This window comes from Psammomys obesus, unplaced genomic scaffold, assembly GCF_907164565.1.
Source record: "Psammomys obesus unplaced genomic scaffold, mPsaObe1.curated_primary_1811, whole genome shotgun sequence".
Lineage (NCBI taxonomy): Eukaryota > Metazoa > Chordata > Mammalia > Rodentia > Muridae > Psammomys > Psammomys obesus.
Genome location: NW_026596064.1, coordinates 869,763 through 886,915, shown reverse-complemented (window position 1 = coordinate 886,915; position 17,153 = coordinate 869,763). Strand labels below are relative to the sequence as shown.

Sequence of the window (17,153 nt, the reverse complement as noted above, 5' to 3'; positions counted from 1 at the left end):
AGTGCCATAGACATACAGTCAGGCAAAACACCCCTACACATGAAAATTTAAAAAGAAAGGAAAAGAAATAGATTCTGAGGCCAGGTGTGGCAGCATATGCCTTGATACCAGCAGGGGCATGCAGATCTCTGAGAGTTTAAGGCTAGCTTGCTCCATATATCAAGTTCCAGGCCAGTAGGAGATACATAATGAAACTCTGTCTTAAAAAAAGATATATTCTCTGAGCCCATCCTTAACCCCTACTGAAAGCAAACCTGCATTTTTAGCAAGATCCCTGGGCATGCACATTAAAGCCTAAAAGCAGGCCAGATGTGGTAACATATGCTTTTAATCCCAGCACTCAAGAGGCAGCATTTCTGTGAGTTAGAGGAAGGAAATCTTTACATTCTCTTTTGGTGTCACTGGCCAAAAGCCAGCCCAGATTGGAATTCTTTACTTTTTTTTCTTTCACCTTCCATTGTCTCTGTCTGTTGTACAAGCCTGCATCTGTCCCTGTGTATCTGTCCCTAACAAAGGACTCCTTTCTTTCACTGAACAGCACAAAAAGTATCACATGGGGAAGAAATGAGGGACACTTACAGAATCTTTTAAGTTTTATAAGAGATTAAATCACTGACTCTAATGGACTACAAATGACAAAGATAACAAACACCAACAAACAAGATCCAGATATTTGGTTCTAAATTTATAGTGTTCATTTTTATGATAATGTTTTCAACCAATATTTTGTTCTTGGCAAGTGATCATAACAACATGTACACAAGCAGCACATATACAAACACATGTGTAGGCATAACTGGGTCAGAGACATGGAAGAACACGTAATTTAAGATTACAGTTACACGCCTTTAATCGCAGCACTCAGGAGACAGAGGCATGCAGATCTCTTTTAGTTTGAGCCAGCCTGGTCTACAGAGTGAGTTCCAGGACAGCCAAAGCTATACAGAGAAACCCTGTCTTGAAAAAACCAAAAAATAAAAAAAGATTGCAGTTACACATTAGCTTAGGCTGCAAAATCTCAACAATGTGGCTAATTTGAACAAGACCTGAAAAATGACAAGACAGTTGACATGCCAACAAACAGGAAGAATTGGGAGGGGCCTCACCCTAGATGAAGAGCCACAGACAATTAAAGCAATCAAAGACTGCCAAGACAGCTGTTTTCCAGGCATGAGCACCCTAAGTTACTATCCAATCTCAAGTGGCCAACCCAAAAAATATACATATAAGCAACACTGAACAGACTCAACAGTGTACATTTATATAATTATACACACATATGCACACTCGCCCCAATAATTAAAAAACAAAAAGCCATGAACACATGGGAAGGGTTGGAGATATGATAGGGGAAACATAATGTAAATACATTTTTTATAAAAAAATTCAAAAACCAGTGTTTTTTTTATTAACAATGTGGAACTACTGTATTTTAGTATGATAAATATCTTAATACCACAGGCCGGTATTTATAAGACTGAATATGCAAAGACACTAAAATTAAGTGAACAGCTAGGTTGCAGAATTTTATGTTTTGATCCGAAATATATTTTGAATAGGAAAATGTGACATTTACTTACTGAGACAGAAATCTGTCAAGACTATGTGACAGTCAGAATCCCAAAGAACATTCTCAAACTTTACTCATGCACAGGTAAACATCCTTTATCTCCTACCACCACAAAGTTGTTCCCTGTAAATCTCTCTAAAGCTCAGATCAATTTGTACACTCAGTACACTCCACCTCAAGCAAGACGTTCCAAAATTCTTAGCAGCAGATTAAATTACAGGTTTGCTACCCTTTACTGATTGTAAAGATTTGTATTGCATTTTTGCTTAGCTGTGGAGAGCAATAAATATTCCCATTTTCCTTTTAAAATTTATTGAGAGGGGCTAGAGACATGGCTCAGCAATTAACAGCACTGGCTGTTCTTGTAGAAGATCCAGGTTCAATTCCTAGCACCAACATGGTGGTTTATAATGACCTGCAACTTCAATTCCAGGAGATAAATAAATGCCTTCTCTGGGCCTCCACAGACACATAAGTGGTGCACACATATACAAGCAGCCAAAATATTCATACACATGAAATAAAACTATAAAGAAGTGTTTCCCCTATAAGGAAACGTCCCTTGAAGGGACGTTTTCAACTGTCCCTTCCTGTCTTTTCTGAGGTATAGCCAAAGTATGGTCCCATTAGCACTTCAGTTAGCATAAATGTGAAATTGTCACAACACAAAGGCCTCAGCAGACAGGAAATCTCAGGATGACTATTCATAAGATCAACAATTTCCTAGCACAGTTAGAGAAAAATAAAAGGTAATTCAATTCCACAGTAACTCAACCCTTAAAACGAACTCAAAGGCCTCAGCTGTTTCACTTGTTACTCTGGTTTCTAGACTCTGCAAAATAAATCCTAACCATAACCCCAGCCATACAGCAAGAGCACACTTATCAAGAGACTCTCCCCCTACTCACTCTTTCCATATAAATGAGTTATGCTTTTCTTTGACAGCTTTGCCAAACAATAGGGATACACATGGGATGTAAAAGTGTCTCTCTGAGCTGGGTGTGGTGGCTCTCAACTATAATCTCAGCATTTTCAAGGCCAGAGTTCAAGGGCAGCCTGAGCTACCCAGTAAGTTCAAGAGCAGTCTGATGATCTGAGGCCTTATCTTAAACTATCCCACCTAGTCACCCACATCACCTTCAGCGGTGCTCTGCATACCTGAGACGATCTTACAGCTCATGGTAATGGGCTGAAAGGACTTTCCCGGTGACTCAGGATTAGGCACCTGACTTTGTGGCACAATTTTGCAGCTTGATGCAATCGGTTGGAAGGCAGAATTGCCATGTGAACAAAAGGTAACCTTCTGTGCCGTTGTCACTTTTGTGGGTGTTCTTTCCAGCGAAGATGGTAAGGAATAAAGTGTACCGTGCCTTTCAACTTCAGGGTTGTCTGGGAATCCTGTTTGAAATTTAATGACAAATTTAATTAAACATCTTCCAACTGTGGGAAATGAGCAGAATGAACTGTCAATACATTAATCAATATTACTTCAAGACCCATTTAAAACAATTGTTGGTGTACCCCCTTACATAATTTTGGTAGAAATAAGCTCTGTGTTTAGATTCCTACTTGGCAAAATAGTTATCTTAGTAAATTTGGTAAACATTTACCTCAAGGATGTGATAGTCAACCTGACTATCACATTTGTCAACCTGACTAAGGTCACTAACACACATCTATGGATCTATGGAAATTTCTAGAGACTGGAAAACCTACTAACTGAGAAGACCTACTCTGATTGTGAGTGGTAGCATTCACCTGGACAGTGAGAAGTAATACAGATAATTAGTTCCAGGAGTACCCTATACCAGCAGTGAGGTCACTGTTGTCATGAACCTGAACATATGGGTCACAGGCCTTTTGGACTCGCATTTAGGAGGAAGGTGAAAGAGTTCGGATCTGTGGCTAGAGAAGCCCTAGGACACTGTAAGCAGAGGTTAATGTAAAGGCCATTCTGGTGGGACTATGGAGGATCAGAATGCTGACAGGCATAAAGACTGTGTTCATAGGGCTTCAGATTGGACTAAGGACTCCGGTGAGAACTGGATTAGAAGCTGTTCTGTGTTATATTCTGGTAAGCAAACACACATAACCAAAACTAAAACCATTATCAACACTGGCTGTTTTCCAGTCTTGCCCTGGTAACTTGAATGAGGCTGAATTTAAACAAGAGACTAAGTTTAGTCTCTTGTTTAAGCTGAAAGGTGGAGGACACTGTAAGGTAGTGCAGCATTCAGACTCCCCTGAGGCTATCCTTCACTGTTTATACTGAGGTTCACAGTGAGAACTCAAAGCCAGGAAGTGTGTGTTTGGTGAGGAAAGGGGGACAAACACAACAGGTGTTCTCAAGGCAGCAGTCACCATTAAGGAGGTTTTCACCATGAAGGAATACGCTCACACTTGCACTTGAATGATGGGAATATAGCCTTGAATACGGGACTCTACCCATGGAGGGCTGAAGAAGCAAACACACTGCAAAACTTAGACCTGAAAAGACAAAGCCTGCAGTGATCCTATTCAAGGCCACAGAGGCTGCTGGAACTGTGGTCCAAGTATGTCGGGCTATATCTCAAAGGGATAGCAAAAGCAGGCAGTATCCATATGGTGCTGATTTTACAAGCACGTAAATTCCTAGAGGTACAGGGTCTGGAAATGGGATATAGGACACAGATGGGACTCAAGGATGTTGAAGCCAAATGACAGACATAAAGCTGCAGGACTTGGTATGTGCTTTGGTTAAATCTTTCCTTGTAGGACTTTCTTCCTTCCTTTTGGAATGAGAATGTTCACTCTGTACTGCCAATTATGTATGCTTTTATGATTATAAAGGGTCCAGTTAAGAAACCGCCTTGAATCTTAGGAGAGACTTTTAATTCAGGCTTTTGAGCAACGTTAGAACTGTTAAAGCCTGGTGTGGTGGTGCATGCATTTAACACCAGAGGCAGGCAGACCTCTGTGAATTTGAGGCCAGTCTGGTCTATAGAGCAGTCCAGAGCTACACACAGAGAAACTCTACCTCAAAAGCCAAAAAGAAAGAGAAGGAGAGGGGGGACAGAGAGGAGACAGAAGGGGAAGGGAGGGGAGAAAAGAAACCAAACAAAAACAGAACGTTTAAAACTTTGGAGATTTATGGGGCTAGAGAGATGGCTCACTGGTTGAATATTTGCTACTCTTGCAGAGGATCAAAGTTTGATTCGACACACACACTGGGAGGTTCACAACTGCTATAATCTCCAGCTCCAGGGATCTGACACTCTGTTCTGGCCTCAGGAGGCTCCTGCACAAACGTAGCACATATGAATCTTTGTGGTCGAGGCCAGCCTGATCTACAGAGTGAGTTCCAGGATAGCCAGAGCTGCATAAATAAATGGTGTCTTAAAAACCTAAAACAGATTATTAAAAAAAAAAAAAAAAATACTTTGAGGATTCTTACATTTTCATTTTGAGATGACTATAAGCCTTTGGGATGAAGGATTATGGTTCAAAAATACTGTGTTAGAAGGAAAGAGACGGCTCAGCAGTTAAGAGCACTTGTTCAACGCAGTCTCAAAACACAGAACTGACATCATGGTTCACAAAGATTTGTAACTTCAGCTCCAGGGGATCTGATACTCTCTTTTTATCTCCGTGGGATCAAGCACACATGTGGTGCACACACATACATACAGCCACAATACTCACACACACAAAATTAAATAATCTAAAATCTAGATGTATTTGGGAGTCAAGTTGAGCAAGAGCGGCCTTCTGACAGTTGATTCTCATTGTGAACTTGACTAGATTTTGGAGTCACTAAGATTACTATCGCTGAGGGAGAATTTGAGGGAGTTTTCAGGGGTGTGTCTGTCTGTCTGTGTATACACGCATGTGGTTGATGCAGGTGCCTTCCTCAGTTGCTCTCCACCTTATTATTTGAGAGTCTCTCACTGAACATGGAGCTCACCTATTTGGCTAGACTACCTAGCCAGTGAGCTCAAGGAGCCGGTCTCCAGACCTCAGTGCAGGGTTACAGATGGACAATGCTTCACCTAGCTTTTAAATTGGCTTGGCACCTGAACTCAGGTGTTCATGCTTGCATGTAAGCCCTTAACCAACTGAGTTGGCTTTTCTACCCTCCTCAGAAAGGTTTCACCGAGCAGGAGCTCCCACCTTGACCCTGTATTCCACTTAACACAATCCAATGGCCTAAAGTTATGGACTCAACAAAAGGAAAAAAAGAGAAAGTCCTAGCCATTTCTTTTTTTTAATTTTATCCTTTCCCTGTGTGACAAGCTACATTCCTATGACCAAAATGAGCTCTGTCTTCTATAAGTTGCTGTTTGTTGGGCACCATGAGGTATGTAATATAAAAGAATACAAGTCCATTGTCTCATGTTTTAGAATATGAATTTAAAAACCAGAGAAGAAATACTTAAAAACTAACAAAAGAAATCAAATTGCATTCATCTACTGTAATGAACTTAATGTCTATAAAGGATATAATGGAAATCTAGAGAAAAAGTTGAAATTTTACATAAAAACTAAAATATCACACTAAAATGCCATTTTAGAGATAAAATAAACAGAATCAACTGCATCTATATAAAAATTTAAATAGACATTAGTATGTTTATGTTCTTATAAATGATAAAACGGCAGAGTCAAATGTTGACTTTTTATAAACAGGAGATTAAATATTTAGTATTAAAGTCTACTCACACAATCAGAATCTGAACCAGAAAGTTTTCAGCAAAGGATAAAAAGACAGGGGCTGGAGAGACGGCTCCGCTGTTGAGAGCACTGGCTGCCCAGAGGACCTGGCTTGATTCCCAGGGCCTGAAACTCCAGCTCTCGGGGATTTGGTGACGTCTTTTGGCTGCCATGAGCACCAGGTATGCATGTGGTGCACAGACATACCTAACAGCCAAAGCACTCATAAACATAAAATAAAATGTTTAAAAAGAATAAACATATAATAGTTTTGTGACCTTTTCACCTTTATAAAATATAGAAATTTATGAAAACTTGTTACGAAGAACAGAAGTTTCACATTAGAACTATATGCTAGAGGCAGCATGCCCATAAAAACAATAGTTTCCATTTATTTCAAGCTGCTGAGAGCAGAAGTCTGGTGTCATCCACACATGAGAAAAACACCCAGAGTGATTTCCTCAACGTAGAGTACCACACTGCATTACCTTCTCCCACAGGGGCAGCAGACGCTGGCTCAGGGGACCGTGCCACTGGTGACACTTTCACGGGGGCTGGAATGGTCAGAGATGGAGGAGGGGCATCAGATATGTCTGACTCAGACGACTGAGGATAAATGTAGTCTTCACCAAGAGAATGCCGATGAAGCTCAACATCCACTACCTACACAGTTGGGAAAGAAGTAAGCTCATGAGTCCATCGTCAGTGGTACAGAGCTCAAAGTTCTGTTCCAGAAAACTGCTCTAGGAGATGAAACAAGCAACTTCTAACCACAGCTCAAGAGAATGAGCTCAAATCATTCTGGTTTGACACATGGATACCTCAGTGGAGTCCCTTTCTTTCCATTTATTGTTTCTACTGCATAAAACATTTTTCCTGTGTGGCCACCTTCCCACCAGGACATCTCAAATGTCACCCCCTCAAGAAGACTTTCCCTATGCACTGTGACAACATAAAACTGTTCACCAGCCACTCTTCTTCACGACGTTTAGTGGTAGTTGAAAATGTCTTATTTGCTTTTGTGTTTAGTATTTAATATTATGTGCTGGTTACTTTTTGTTAATTTAATATAAGCTAGGGTCATCTGGAAAGAGGGAACCTCAATTGGGAAAATACCTCCATCAGACTGGACTGTGGGTAAGCCTGTCTTCTTGATTAATAATCGATGTGATAGGATTCAGCCCACTATGGACAGTGCTACCCCTGGGTTATATAAGAAAGCAGGCTGAGCAAACCATGGAGGACAAACCAGGAAGCATTATTTCTCCATGGTCTCTGCTTGAGTTCTTGCTTCCAGGTTTCTGCCTGAACTCTTGCCCTGACTTTCTTCAGTGATGGACTTATAACAGTGGTTCTCAACCTGTGTGACCCCTTTGGAGTTAACAATCCTTTCATGGGGGTCACTTATCAGATATCCTGTATATCAGATATTTGCATTACAATTCATAAAAATTACAGTCATGAAGTAGCAGTGGAAATAATTTTATGGTTGGGGGTCACTACAACATGAGGAACTGTATTAAAGGGTCACAGCATTAGGAAGGTTGTGAACCACTGGACTATGACTTGGGAGCTGTATGATGAAATAAGTCCTTTCCTCTCCAAGTTGCTGTGGTCATGGCTTTCAGCACAGCAATAAAAGAGACTGAGTCACTGTCCTTATGATCAAAACCATCTAGAATAGCTCCAAGAATAAGAATTATCTTACTCATCTTTTTACAGCTAACATCTGGACCAGTGAAAGTATACAGAAGGTACTTAATAAAGTGTTCTTCTGGCATCATAAAGTCCACTTCTAGTGAAGAGTTAGCTAGCTGACTATAACGGTGACTGTAGATATACGATAAATACAAAAGCAGGAGGGTAGAGAATAAAATACTTGGGAGTTTCAAAACTTATTACAAAGTATTAGTTATTAAACAGTATGTGTTAAAATAAAACAGACACATGGATCAATGGAATAAACTACAGGTATCCCAAAAGTGTAAATCATTCTGAAATGAAAAAGCCAGTCTTTTCAATTAGTGGAGCTAGGAAAACTGGGCATTCACATACAAATGAAGTCGGAACTTAAGAGATAACAAAGTTAAGCAAAACCTACACTTCAGAGCTCAAAATGGGCCAAGGAGATGGCTCATTAGGTAAAGGTGCTTGCCAGCAAGGCTGATGACCTTAGCCCCACCAACTCCTACAAGTGGTCCTCTGACTGCCACATAGAAGCCCTGTGCTAAAGTAAACTTTTAGAAGAAAACACGGGGGATGCCTCACTGATTCAGCAATCAGTTCCTGCACTTGACACTAAAAGCAAAGGCTTTTTCAACGTAGGTTAAAATTCTGATTTTGATACTCAAGAGACGGTTCAGCAACTAAAAACACTGAGCCTTCTTCCAGAAGATCTGGGTTCAATTGCTACCACCCCCATGGTGGCTCACAATTGTCCGAAACTCGAGTCCTCTGGCAATAGCTTTTTCTGACCTCCTCAGATACCGGGTACTAATGTGGTACACATACATGTGCATGAAAAACACTCACACATACAAAATAATAAAATTTTAAAATTAGAAAGTTTTCCTTTTAATTTCTTTTTAATGTTTATCTAATTACGTGTATGTGGAGGCCAGAGGACAATCTATACATGTCTGTTCTCTCCTTTCCCCATGTGTATTCGGGGATCAAATTCAGATCATCAAGCTTAGTGGCAAGCATTTCATGTATGTAGGTAGGTAGGTAGGTAGGTAAGTAGGTAGGTAGGTAGGTAGGTAGGTTTGTTTGTATGTATGTATGTACGTACCTATTTATTTTGGTTTTTGAGACAGGGTTTCTCTGTGTATCCCTGGCTGTCCTGGAACTCTTTTCGTAGACCAGGCTGGCCTTGAACTCACAGAGATCCACCTGCCTCTGCCTCTTGAGTGCTGGGATTAAAGACATGGGCCACTGTGCCTGGCAAATGGCAAGCATTTTTAACCTGCTAAGCCATCTGAGACTACTAACGTGGGGATTGCAGTGCCCACAGGTTCTTGTATAACTATACAAAAATATAATAATAACAACAACAACTGGGCAAAGACTTGAACAGATATTTCTTGTAAGAAAATATCAACAGCCAACAAGCCCATTAAAACAATGCTTCACTTCACAAACAACTAAAAAATGCCAATTAAGACAGCACTTTACAACCAACATTATAGTAGCTATCTACAACTTAGAAACAGAAAAATAACAAGTATTAATAAAGCTGTAAACAATCTGTACTCCATACTTGTAGAGGCAATATAAAATGGTACAGATGACATAGAAAATACTGTGGCATTTTTTTCAAAATACTGAAAGTACCATTCTCATAAGACATGCAATCTCACTTCTGGGTATATGCAATCTCACTTCTGCATGCTGGGGTTACAGGTGCGCACCACTGCATGGCTAAAAGTAAATCTTAAAAAGGCGGATGGATTCTAATGCCTCCTACAGCATGGGTGAATCCTGAGGACATTGTATGCACTGCAATAGGGTGTTCACAAAAAGCCAAACGCTCCACGCTTCCAACATGTGAAGGATGCAAGTTCATACAGACAAAAGGCAAGCGGTGGGAGTGACCTTATAAGGTATGAACTTGTAAGATCAGAAAAGCTCAGGAGATGGCTGACATATCATGTGTCCATATTTCATGTCACTGCGCTGTATACTGGAAATGGTTCAGATCCTAAAAATTTTGTCATGTTTTAAAACCACAATTAGAAGGAAAAAGAAAAAAAATAACAAAAACCAAAACAAACAAACAAAAAACCCACAGTGGGTGGGGTAGCAGAGAAAAACCTTAAAAAAAGACCAAGACTCATTTTTGTTGTTGTTAAATAAAAATAATAGTCAGCTGGGGTGGTTGCAAATGAATGTAGTCCTAGCACTCAAAAGACTGGATTTGTGCTGTGCCTACAGGGTGAGACCCCATATTACACAGAGGCGAGCTGAGCACAGTTTGGGGGCACGCCTGCACATACACATACGCACACAAACACACACAAACCACCTTGCCCCATACAGGGCAGAAGGATGGTACCTACCGTCTCCGCACCCAGGGTCTGTAAGCCAGTGTAGGTTCTATCCAGCTATTCAAAAACAAAGGAGAAATGTTAGATTTCACCTTGCTCCTGAACCTGAGCACCTAGCACCAGTTCACTGCAAGCTGATCCTCAATATTCTGGGGGAAATTTGAGTAAAACCAAAAGTAATTATATAGTTATAAATTGTGCACTTTAAAAACCCATTCTAAGGACAACCCGAAAGCGAGGCTTCACACAGATTTCTGTAGCCTTAACTGTAGTCACAAAGAATGCTTCACCACATCACACCACATGGATTTGTAAGGTATCATGTGGCACTGAGAGGAGTTTATGAAAGTTGTGTGAAAATATTTCAAATGACAGGTTACAGAAATGCACGTGCAATGCTGTGACACAATTGCACAGTGTGCAGATACAACGCACAACTGAAAAGTTATCAACAAAAATTTAAGTGGTACAGCCAACATTAAATACCCCCACAAAAGGTTCATTTTTCAGCAACGAATATAAACTGAGGGGCTGATGTTAGTAACAGGAGTTCACGATTCCACTGAAATTCTTATTACTGCAGTACTTCAATAAATCCCACACTAAAAAATTAATTTTTGACACTTTATCAGTACTAACACTGTACAGTAAGACCAAAAGGAGAAACACTAAGTTGGGCAGAAAAACAAAGATAAACAGAAGCTGTACAGAGCAGTAAGCATGGGTTTCAAGGCTTTCTAAGACACAGGACTGCAAAGTGGGTAAGTTGTGTAGTAGTAACTCAGTCTGCCATCTTTTGATGGCTGAAGTTAAAAGCACGAGTAATGGTGATCACAGGTTTCAGATGCGGCTTTAAGGATACACTGAGACAGAATTAGAAAAAGCTACCAATGCCATGGACAGAGAAACAGCTGGATGGGTGATGACTCTGACAGCTCAATTCCATGCACCAGAGACAGACAGACAGGGAGGAATCTGGGCCCACACAGTAGAAATGACAGCCTCTTCTTTTATCTTCCTGAGGATGGGGGTGGCTTCTCAGCACAAGCCTGTAGCTGGGGCTATCTGAGTCCAGGTGGGAGGCAGGGAAGTGGGCCGGGGACACCATGTATGGCCAGCAAGACCTGCTTTGATATAAACCATTTCTCCAGGTGAGAGAAACTGGAAGTATGCTAGCCAGTCATAAAGCCTTAGTAGAGCGTCTGTGGAGGGGAATGGGTGCTGCAAGTTCTGTGGCCTCTGCAGCGAGACTGGTGCTGTCTGGCTCTACCCAGAGTCACAGTGTCTCAGAGGAGCAGCATTCCTGTGGGAAAACAAATGATGCTGCAGGTTCTGTGGCTTGCACAGCAAGACTGGACATCTTAAGAGTTTTAATATTTAAGCTCTTAGGACGACAGATGCTCAAAAGACAAGGACCACTTTAGGTTACATCCATGTCTCTATCTCTCATCTAGAGATAGAAGTTGCTCTAATCTATACTGTTACATTTAAGCTATGAACCAATTAAGCCACTTTACCTGTAGTCTTAGAGCTACTGACAAATGCCCAATGTGGGGTTCCAGAGAAGACCAGACTCTGCTCTATTTCCCTCTCTGGTCCTCATCTGAATCTGGGATCAGGCTCATTACACAACAAAATAGTAAAGGCATGCTTCAAGGCAAGCGGCTAAGAAGTACTTTACTAGGGCTGGAGAAATGGTTCTACAGTTAAGACTGTAGACTGTACTTGCAGAGGACCTGAGTTTGATTTCCAGCACCCATGTTAAACAGTTCCCAACCACTTATAACTTCAACTCCAGCTCCAGGGGGATCCAGTGACTCTGGCCTCCATGAACACCTGCACTCATGTGTACATACACATTCATAGAGCTAAAAATAGTAATCTGTTTTCAAATAATTTATTTGTATTTTATATACATTTGTGTTTTGCCTGATGCACGGCTGTGTGAGGGGTATTGGATCCCTGGAACAGGAATTATGGACAATTAAGAGCTGCCGTAAGGATGGTAGGAAGTGAACAGAGCAGCCATGCTCTTAACCACTGAGCCATCTCTCCGGCCCGTAATCTTTTTTAAAATGCACTTCACTATCATTTTATAATACAGTGCTTTAATACTGGGTGTGGTGGTTCAAACCTTTAAAGCCACTACTTAATAGGCAGATCTCTGTGCGTTATAGGCCAGTTTGATCTACATAGTGAGAAACTATCTCAAACATGAACAAACAAAAAAAACAAAAAAACTGTCTCAAAATAACTTTCCAGAGAAAAAAAATTTAATAGGTAAGAACTATGTAAACATGTCCTTTATTTGATGAATTAAGTCTGGTTCCATTGCCAAATAAAATGGTATGTGCAGTGAACAAAGGAAAGTGCAAACTGGAGCAGGAGAATCGGCAAAACAGTTACGAGAATTGACTGCTCTGGTAGAAGACTTGGGTTCAGTTGCCTACACCCACACAGCGGCTTGCACCTCTCTGAAACTCCAGTTTCAGGGGATCTGATGACCTTTTCTGGTCTCTGTGAAAACTAGGCAAGCATATAGTACACATACATACATACACGCAGACAAAATAGTCATACGTAAAAAATAAAAATGTTTTTAAAAAGTAAAAACTATTCAATACCTTTCCTCAAAAAAATGGTAAGGGGCAGAGCCTGCCTTTCTGATCAAAGCCCACATCAAGCTCTTTAAATCTGCTTTCTGTTTTTCTCTAATCTCAAGAAAAAATAAATACTAGAAACAAACAGTGCTGTCTATCAATAGAAGGAAAATTTCGACGTCTCAGGATTGAGATGTTACATTTGCACAACAAAGGTAAACTACTGATGCATTCAACTTTATTTGGTTCAATTTTGGTAGCACTAATGATAACCACAAAGGAAGGGTGACTTGGAAAGCACACTATTAGAGCCAAATCACATATGAATGTAACAACCTATTGCCTATACTGTAAAGGATGCCAAGAGGAACGTTAAAATTGCTAGTCTTCCAGCTGTAATAGTTTCATGTATTTATTATGTAACTGAAAAAAATTATTCAAAAATAAAAACAAAAGCAACAAAATAGAGCAGAAAAACTAGCCACAACGTAATTATTTCAATTAATCCAACATTTTGGTATTATTTGTTTTTTACCTTTAAAAAAAATCATGGGTGACCTTTTTTTTAAAATATGTGGTGCTAAGAATTCCTTGCACATGCTAGTCAAGTTATCTACCATTAGTACACTGTATCACAACTCTACAACCTGTACTTTACTTTTAACTGGTGCTCGGGAGCAAATCTAGTATCTTACTTTAGGGCTTGTACATGCTCAAACTCTTCTGCATTCAGTGTTAATGCTCTGCTTTTCATGTACTATAACAGCATTGGGTCTACATGGGTAGACCAATGAGGAAAACTCAATTCAAAATTATTACAAACTTATATATTATTGTCCAAGTATGTTCACTTCTCTTAATCTTTCTATGTGTACTTTGAATTTGCAGTGTTAGGGATTAAACAGCACAAAGTATTTGCCTTACATAGTAGGAAAATAAATAGATTAAAAAGGAAAGACAAGAGTAATTTAACAGGGAGGGTCTCAAGCAACAAATGGTGTGTTTCATAGAGAATTGAAGTCTTTTTGTTTACTCAGAGTTCATTCACCTTTTTGAAGAATACACACTGTCAAGTAACTGCTTCCCCAGCTTTGAGGAGAAGGCAGCTGAAGCAGTGAGCATCATATGCTCAAAGGATTACCCTGCTTCCTCCATTTGCAGGGTTGGTCCGTGGGATTAAAGCAGGTAATCAAAATAGACACTGTTTCTAGGAAGCAAACTCTGCTACAGTACCTTCAGATTGTGTATGATATCTATCCGCTTGTTCTGGCTGTCCTTAAAGTGGACTTGCACTCTGACAGGAAACTCACCCCAGCCTCTTCTAGTCAGATGAAAAGGAGGCTCTCTAGGGAAAAGCAGAAATTTCACACACTCACTAATGTTCACTCTCATCCTAAAGGTCTTCCTGAAACAAAACAGAAACTCATGTCTTCCCAAGAACCAGGTTTCTTCATGAGATGCTGTATCAACATGGTAACTTTCACACCAACAAAAATGCTAAAAATACTGTAAGTCAAGTCTACATTAAACCTTCAATTACTAAATGACTACTGCTAAGAGGTACAGTCTGTTTTACCCAGTCATTTCTTAAGTGTAACTGTTTGAAAATGTCACAATACGGAGTCAGAAACCCTCACAGGCACAGGCTGTGAGATGTACATCCCAAACCAAAATATCACAAAGTTCAATCTGAAAGTATTATACTTAGTTGGTGCTACTTGCTAAGAGGACTTATAAAATGAAAGCAAGCTGTTCACAATATGTTCTTGCCTACACAGGGGCTGTGATCTAAGAGCACAAAAGAATATCCAGTCACAATATAACTTACGAAGAAAGAAAAAAGAAAACGAATGGATGAGGCTGGCAAGTGCTACTAATTGCTTTGAGTGCATAAAGGCTCATTATACTTTTTGTTTTTGTTTACATGTGAAATTTTCCATAATAAAAAAATTCAGAAATTTAATTGAGAGAGTTTGAAGTATTCCAACTATATACTTAACAGGTGTGTAGGCTGAAAACTGTCGTAAGATGCTGGGATTGGGTGGGAAGGCGCTCTCCCTGGGATAAGCTTCCGGAAAACTGAGATATGAATTCAGTTAGGTCAGAGTTTCAGAATACAACCTGATAGAAGCCTAACAGATGGAATAAGCGGATCCAGAAACTGAGCATCCGAGACAAAAGTAGCCCTGAACTCAGGAATAGCCCAGAAAGCAGGGAAAACAATCACGCCAATAGCAGCGAGGCCGTCCTCTGGATCTGAGCCAGTGGCTCTCACTCTGCAGCAAGCTACCACGCAGCTGCTCCACGTGCCAGACTACAGCAAAACTAGCCATCCGCCAGGAGGCAGCACGTGGATAGCTTCTAAGTCTGGTTCTGTCTCTGCCTCCCATTTGCTCTCTCAGCCGGGAGTCACCTCCATGGCTTTAATACTAGGCACTACAGGTTTACAGCCATTCCGCTGAAACATATCAATGACCAGGAAAAACCACAAGCAATGGCCAACCAGTTTTTCAGTTTCTTTACTCAGGACACACTACTTATTAAAGGCTTCAGCTGGGCATAGCGCTCATGCAAATGAAGTACTGGGGAGGTCCAGGCAGAGGGTTGAGTTAGGTCTATCTGCTGCATGAAAGTTCTAGATTTAGAATTACAAAGAATCAATCATTCCTCTACACGGAAGACCTTCAAAAGAGCAAAACACTTCCCCAAGGTCTTCTAGGATGAACACTTTTGATTCCCGTGGTGACAGGGGCAAACGTTCAGAGTATTTCCTTAATACAAATGCTGTTCTAAACTTAGCCAATGTTCACAGCCCGAGTCGCAGTTGTTGCAAGGCCACACAGCAAGCAAGCAGTAAAACCAGAATTCAAACTCAGGCCCTAAGGCTGCAGGGGCCATGCTCTTTACCACCATGCTAGTCTAAGTGCCCATAGGAGCAGACCTCCTCACTAGCCAGTCCTCCCTCTGGATGTTCAAGAATATGGTAAGAAGCTGTCAGATTGGAGTCACTCTAGCCCACATAGTCTCCCATGCACCAAGGCTAGGGATAGTCCATTTAGCCCCCAAAGGCAGGAACGAGGCATTCATTTTTGTAATCCCCACAAACACACAGTGACCGGCTTATAAAGTTCATTCTCACAGCTTTTAGGAAGCTGGCCGGGGCAGCCAAGACAAGTGAATCAAGTAAGAAAAGGACGGCTTCTTTTGAAGCAACCCGTACTCTTCATCAGGTAATGTGCGATGATGAGACTGGGCAATCATGAGGCACACATCTGTGCTCTTATTTAAGAAACAAACTGAAGTGCCCGAGCAGCTGTATCAAATTACATCAAATCAATTATGACATCAGGAAAAAGCTATGGAGTACCACAGAGAAGACTCTAAGTCGTAACTAAATTCAAGACACAGGCTAATTTAATTACTACTTTACACACTGCCACATTTGGAACGTTACATCAGGTCTTAGAAAAATATTTTAAGGAGAGTACAGCTAAGCTGGAGTGTGTCCGGGACTATAACCTAGTGACAGGGAGCACAATACAGTTACATAAATGACAGCTATGCTGGAGTGTGTCAGGAACTATGACCTAGGGATAGGAATGATATCTGAAATAAGAGCATCCTGAGATAAGGACAATGGAAGAGACTCAAGAGCCTCTTTCAAATATTTGAAATTTGCTATCGAACATTATGATTACATCCGGTACCAAAGGCACAGAAAAATTTACTTTTCAACAGTTTGAAATATACACCTGAAATCTTAGCATGTGGGAGACTGCCTCATGTGAGGCCAATTGATCTACAAAGTAAGTTCAAGTCATCCAGGGCTATATAGCAAGGCCCTGTCTCACCCCTTATCCCTGAAAAAAGAACTCTTAAGAAATTTAGGCTACTGTTCAGTATAATTTAAAACTCCCTGGCAAGCCGATTTTTTTTTTTTTTTAAACAATGGAATGGCCCACCTCAAGACTCAGTAACTCAACTCTGCATCACACATGAAATGAGTACTTACTAGTTCCTAGGAACCATGTTAGACCCTTTGGGGAAGGGACTATTAGTAAGAAGGCCAAACCTCAAGGAGCGCAAAGTCAAGACAGGGTGTGGAAGCACATCTTTAATCCCGGCACTGTAGAGGCAGGGGCAGAAGCAGGCAGAACTGAGTTCTAGGCCAGTTACGGCTACACAGTGGGTCTACATGTCAAAAAACAAACAAACAAAACAAAACAAAACAAAAAAAAAAAAAAAAAA

General features: G+C 40.6%; 1 protein-coding gene across 3 annotated transcripts in view; it reads right to left on the bottom strand.

Moving 5' to 3' along the window:
• Nucleotides 1-17,153, bottom strand: part of Yeats2 (YEATS domain containing 2) — an 88,149-nt gene that overhangs the window by 41,170 nt on the left and 29,826 nt on the right. For all 3 annotated transcript variants that reach the window (XM_055625022.1, XM_055625023.1, XM_055625024.1), the window contains 4 exons: nt 14,139-14,250; nt 10,318-10,362; nt 6,748-6,922; nt 2,729-2,968 (listed from right to left, as the gene is read on the bottom strand). In XM_055625022.1, coding sequence (XP_055480997.1) covers nt 2,729-2,968; nt 6,748-6,922; nt 10,318-10,362; nt 14,139-14,250 — 572 coding nt within the window. The remainder of the gene's footprint in view (nt 1-2,728; nt 2,969-6,747; nt 6,923-10,317; nt 10,363-14,138; nt 14,251-17,153) is intronic.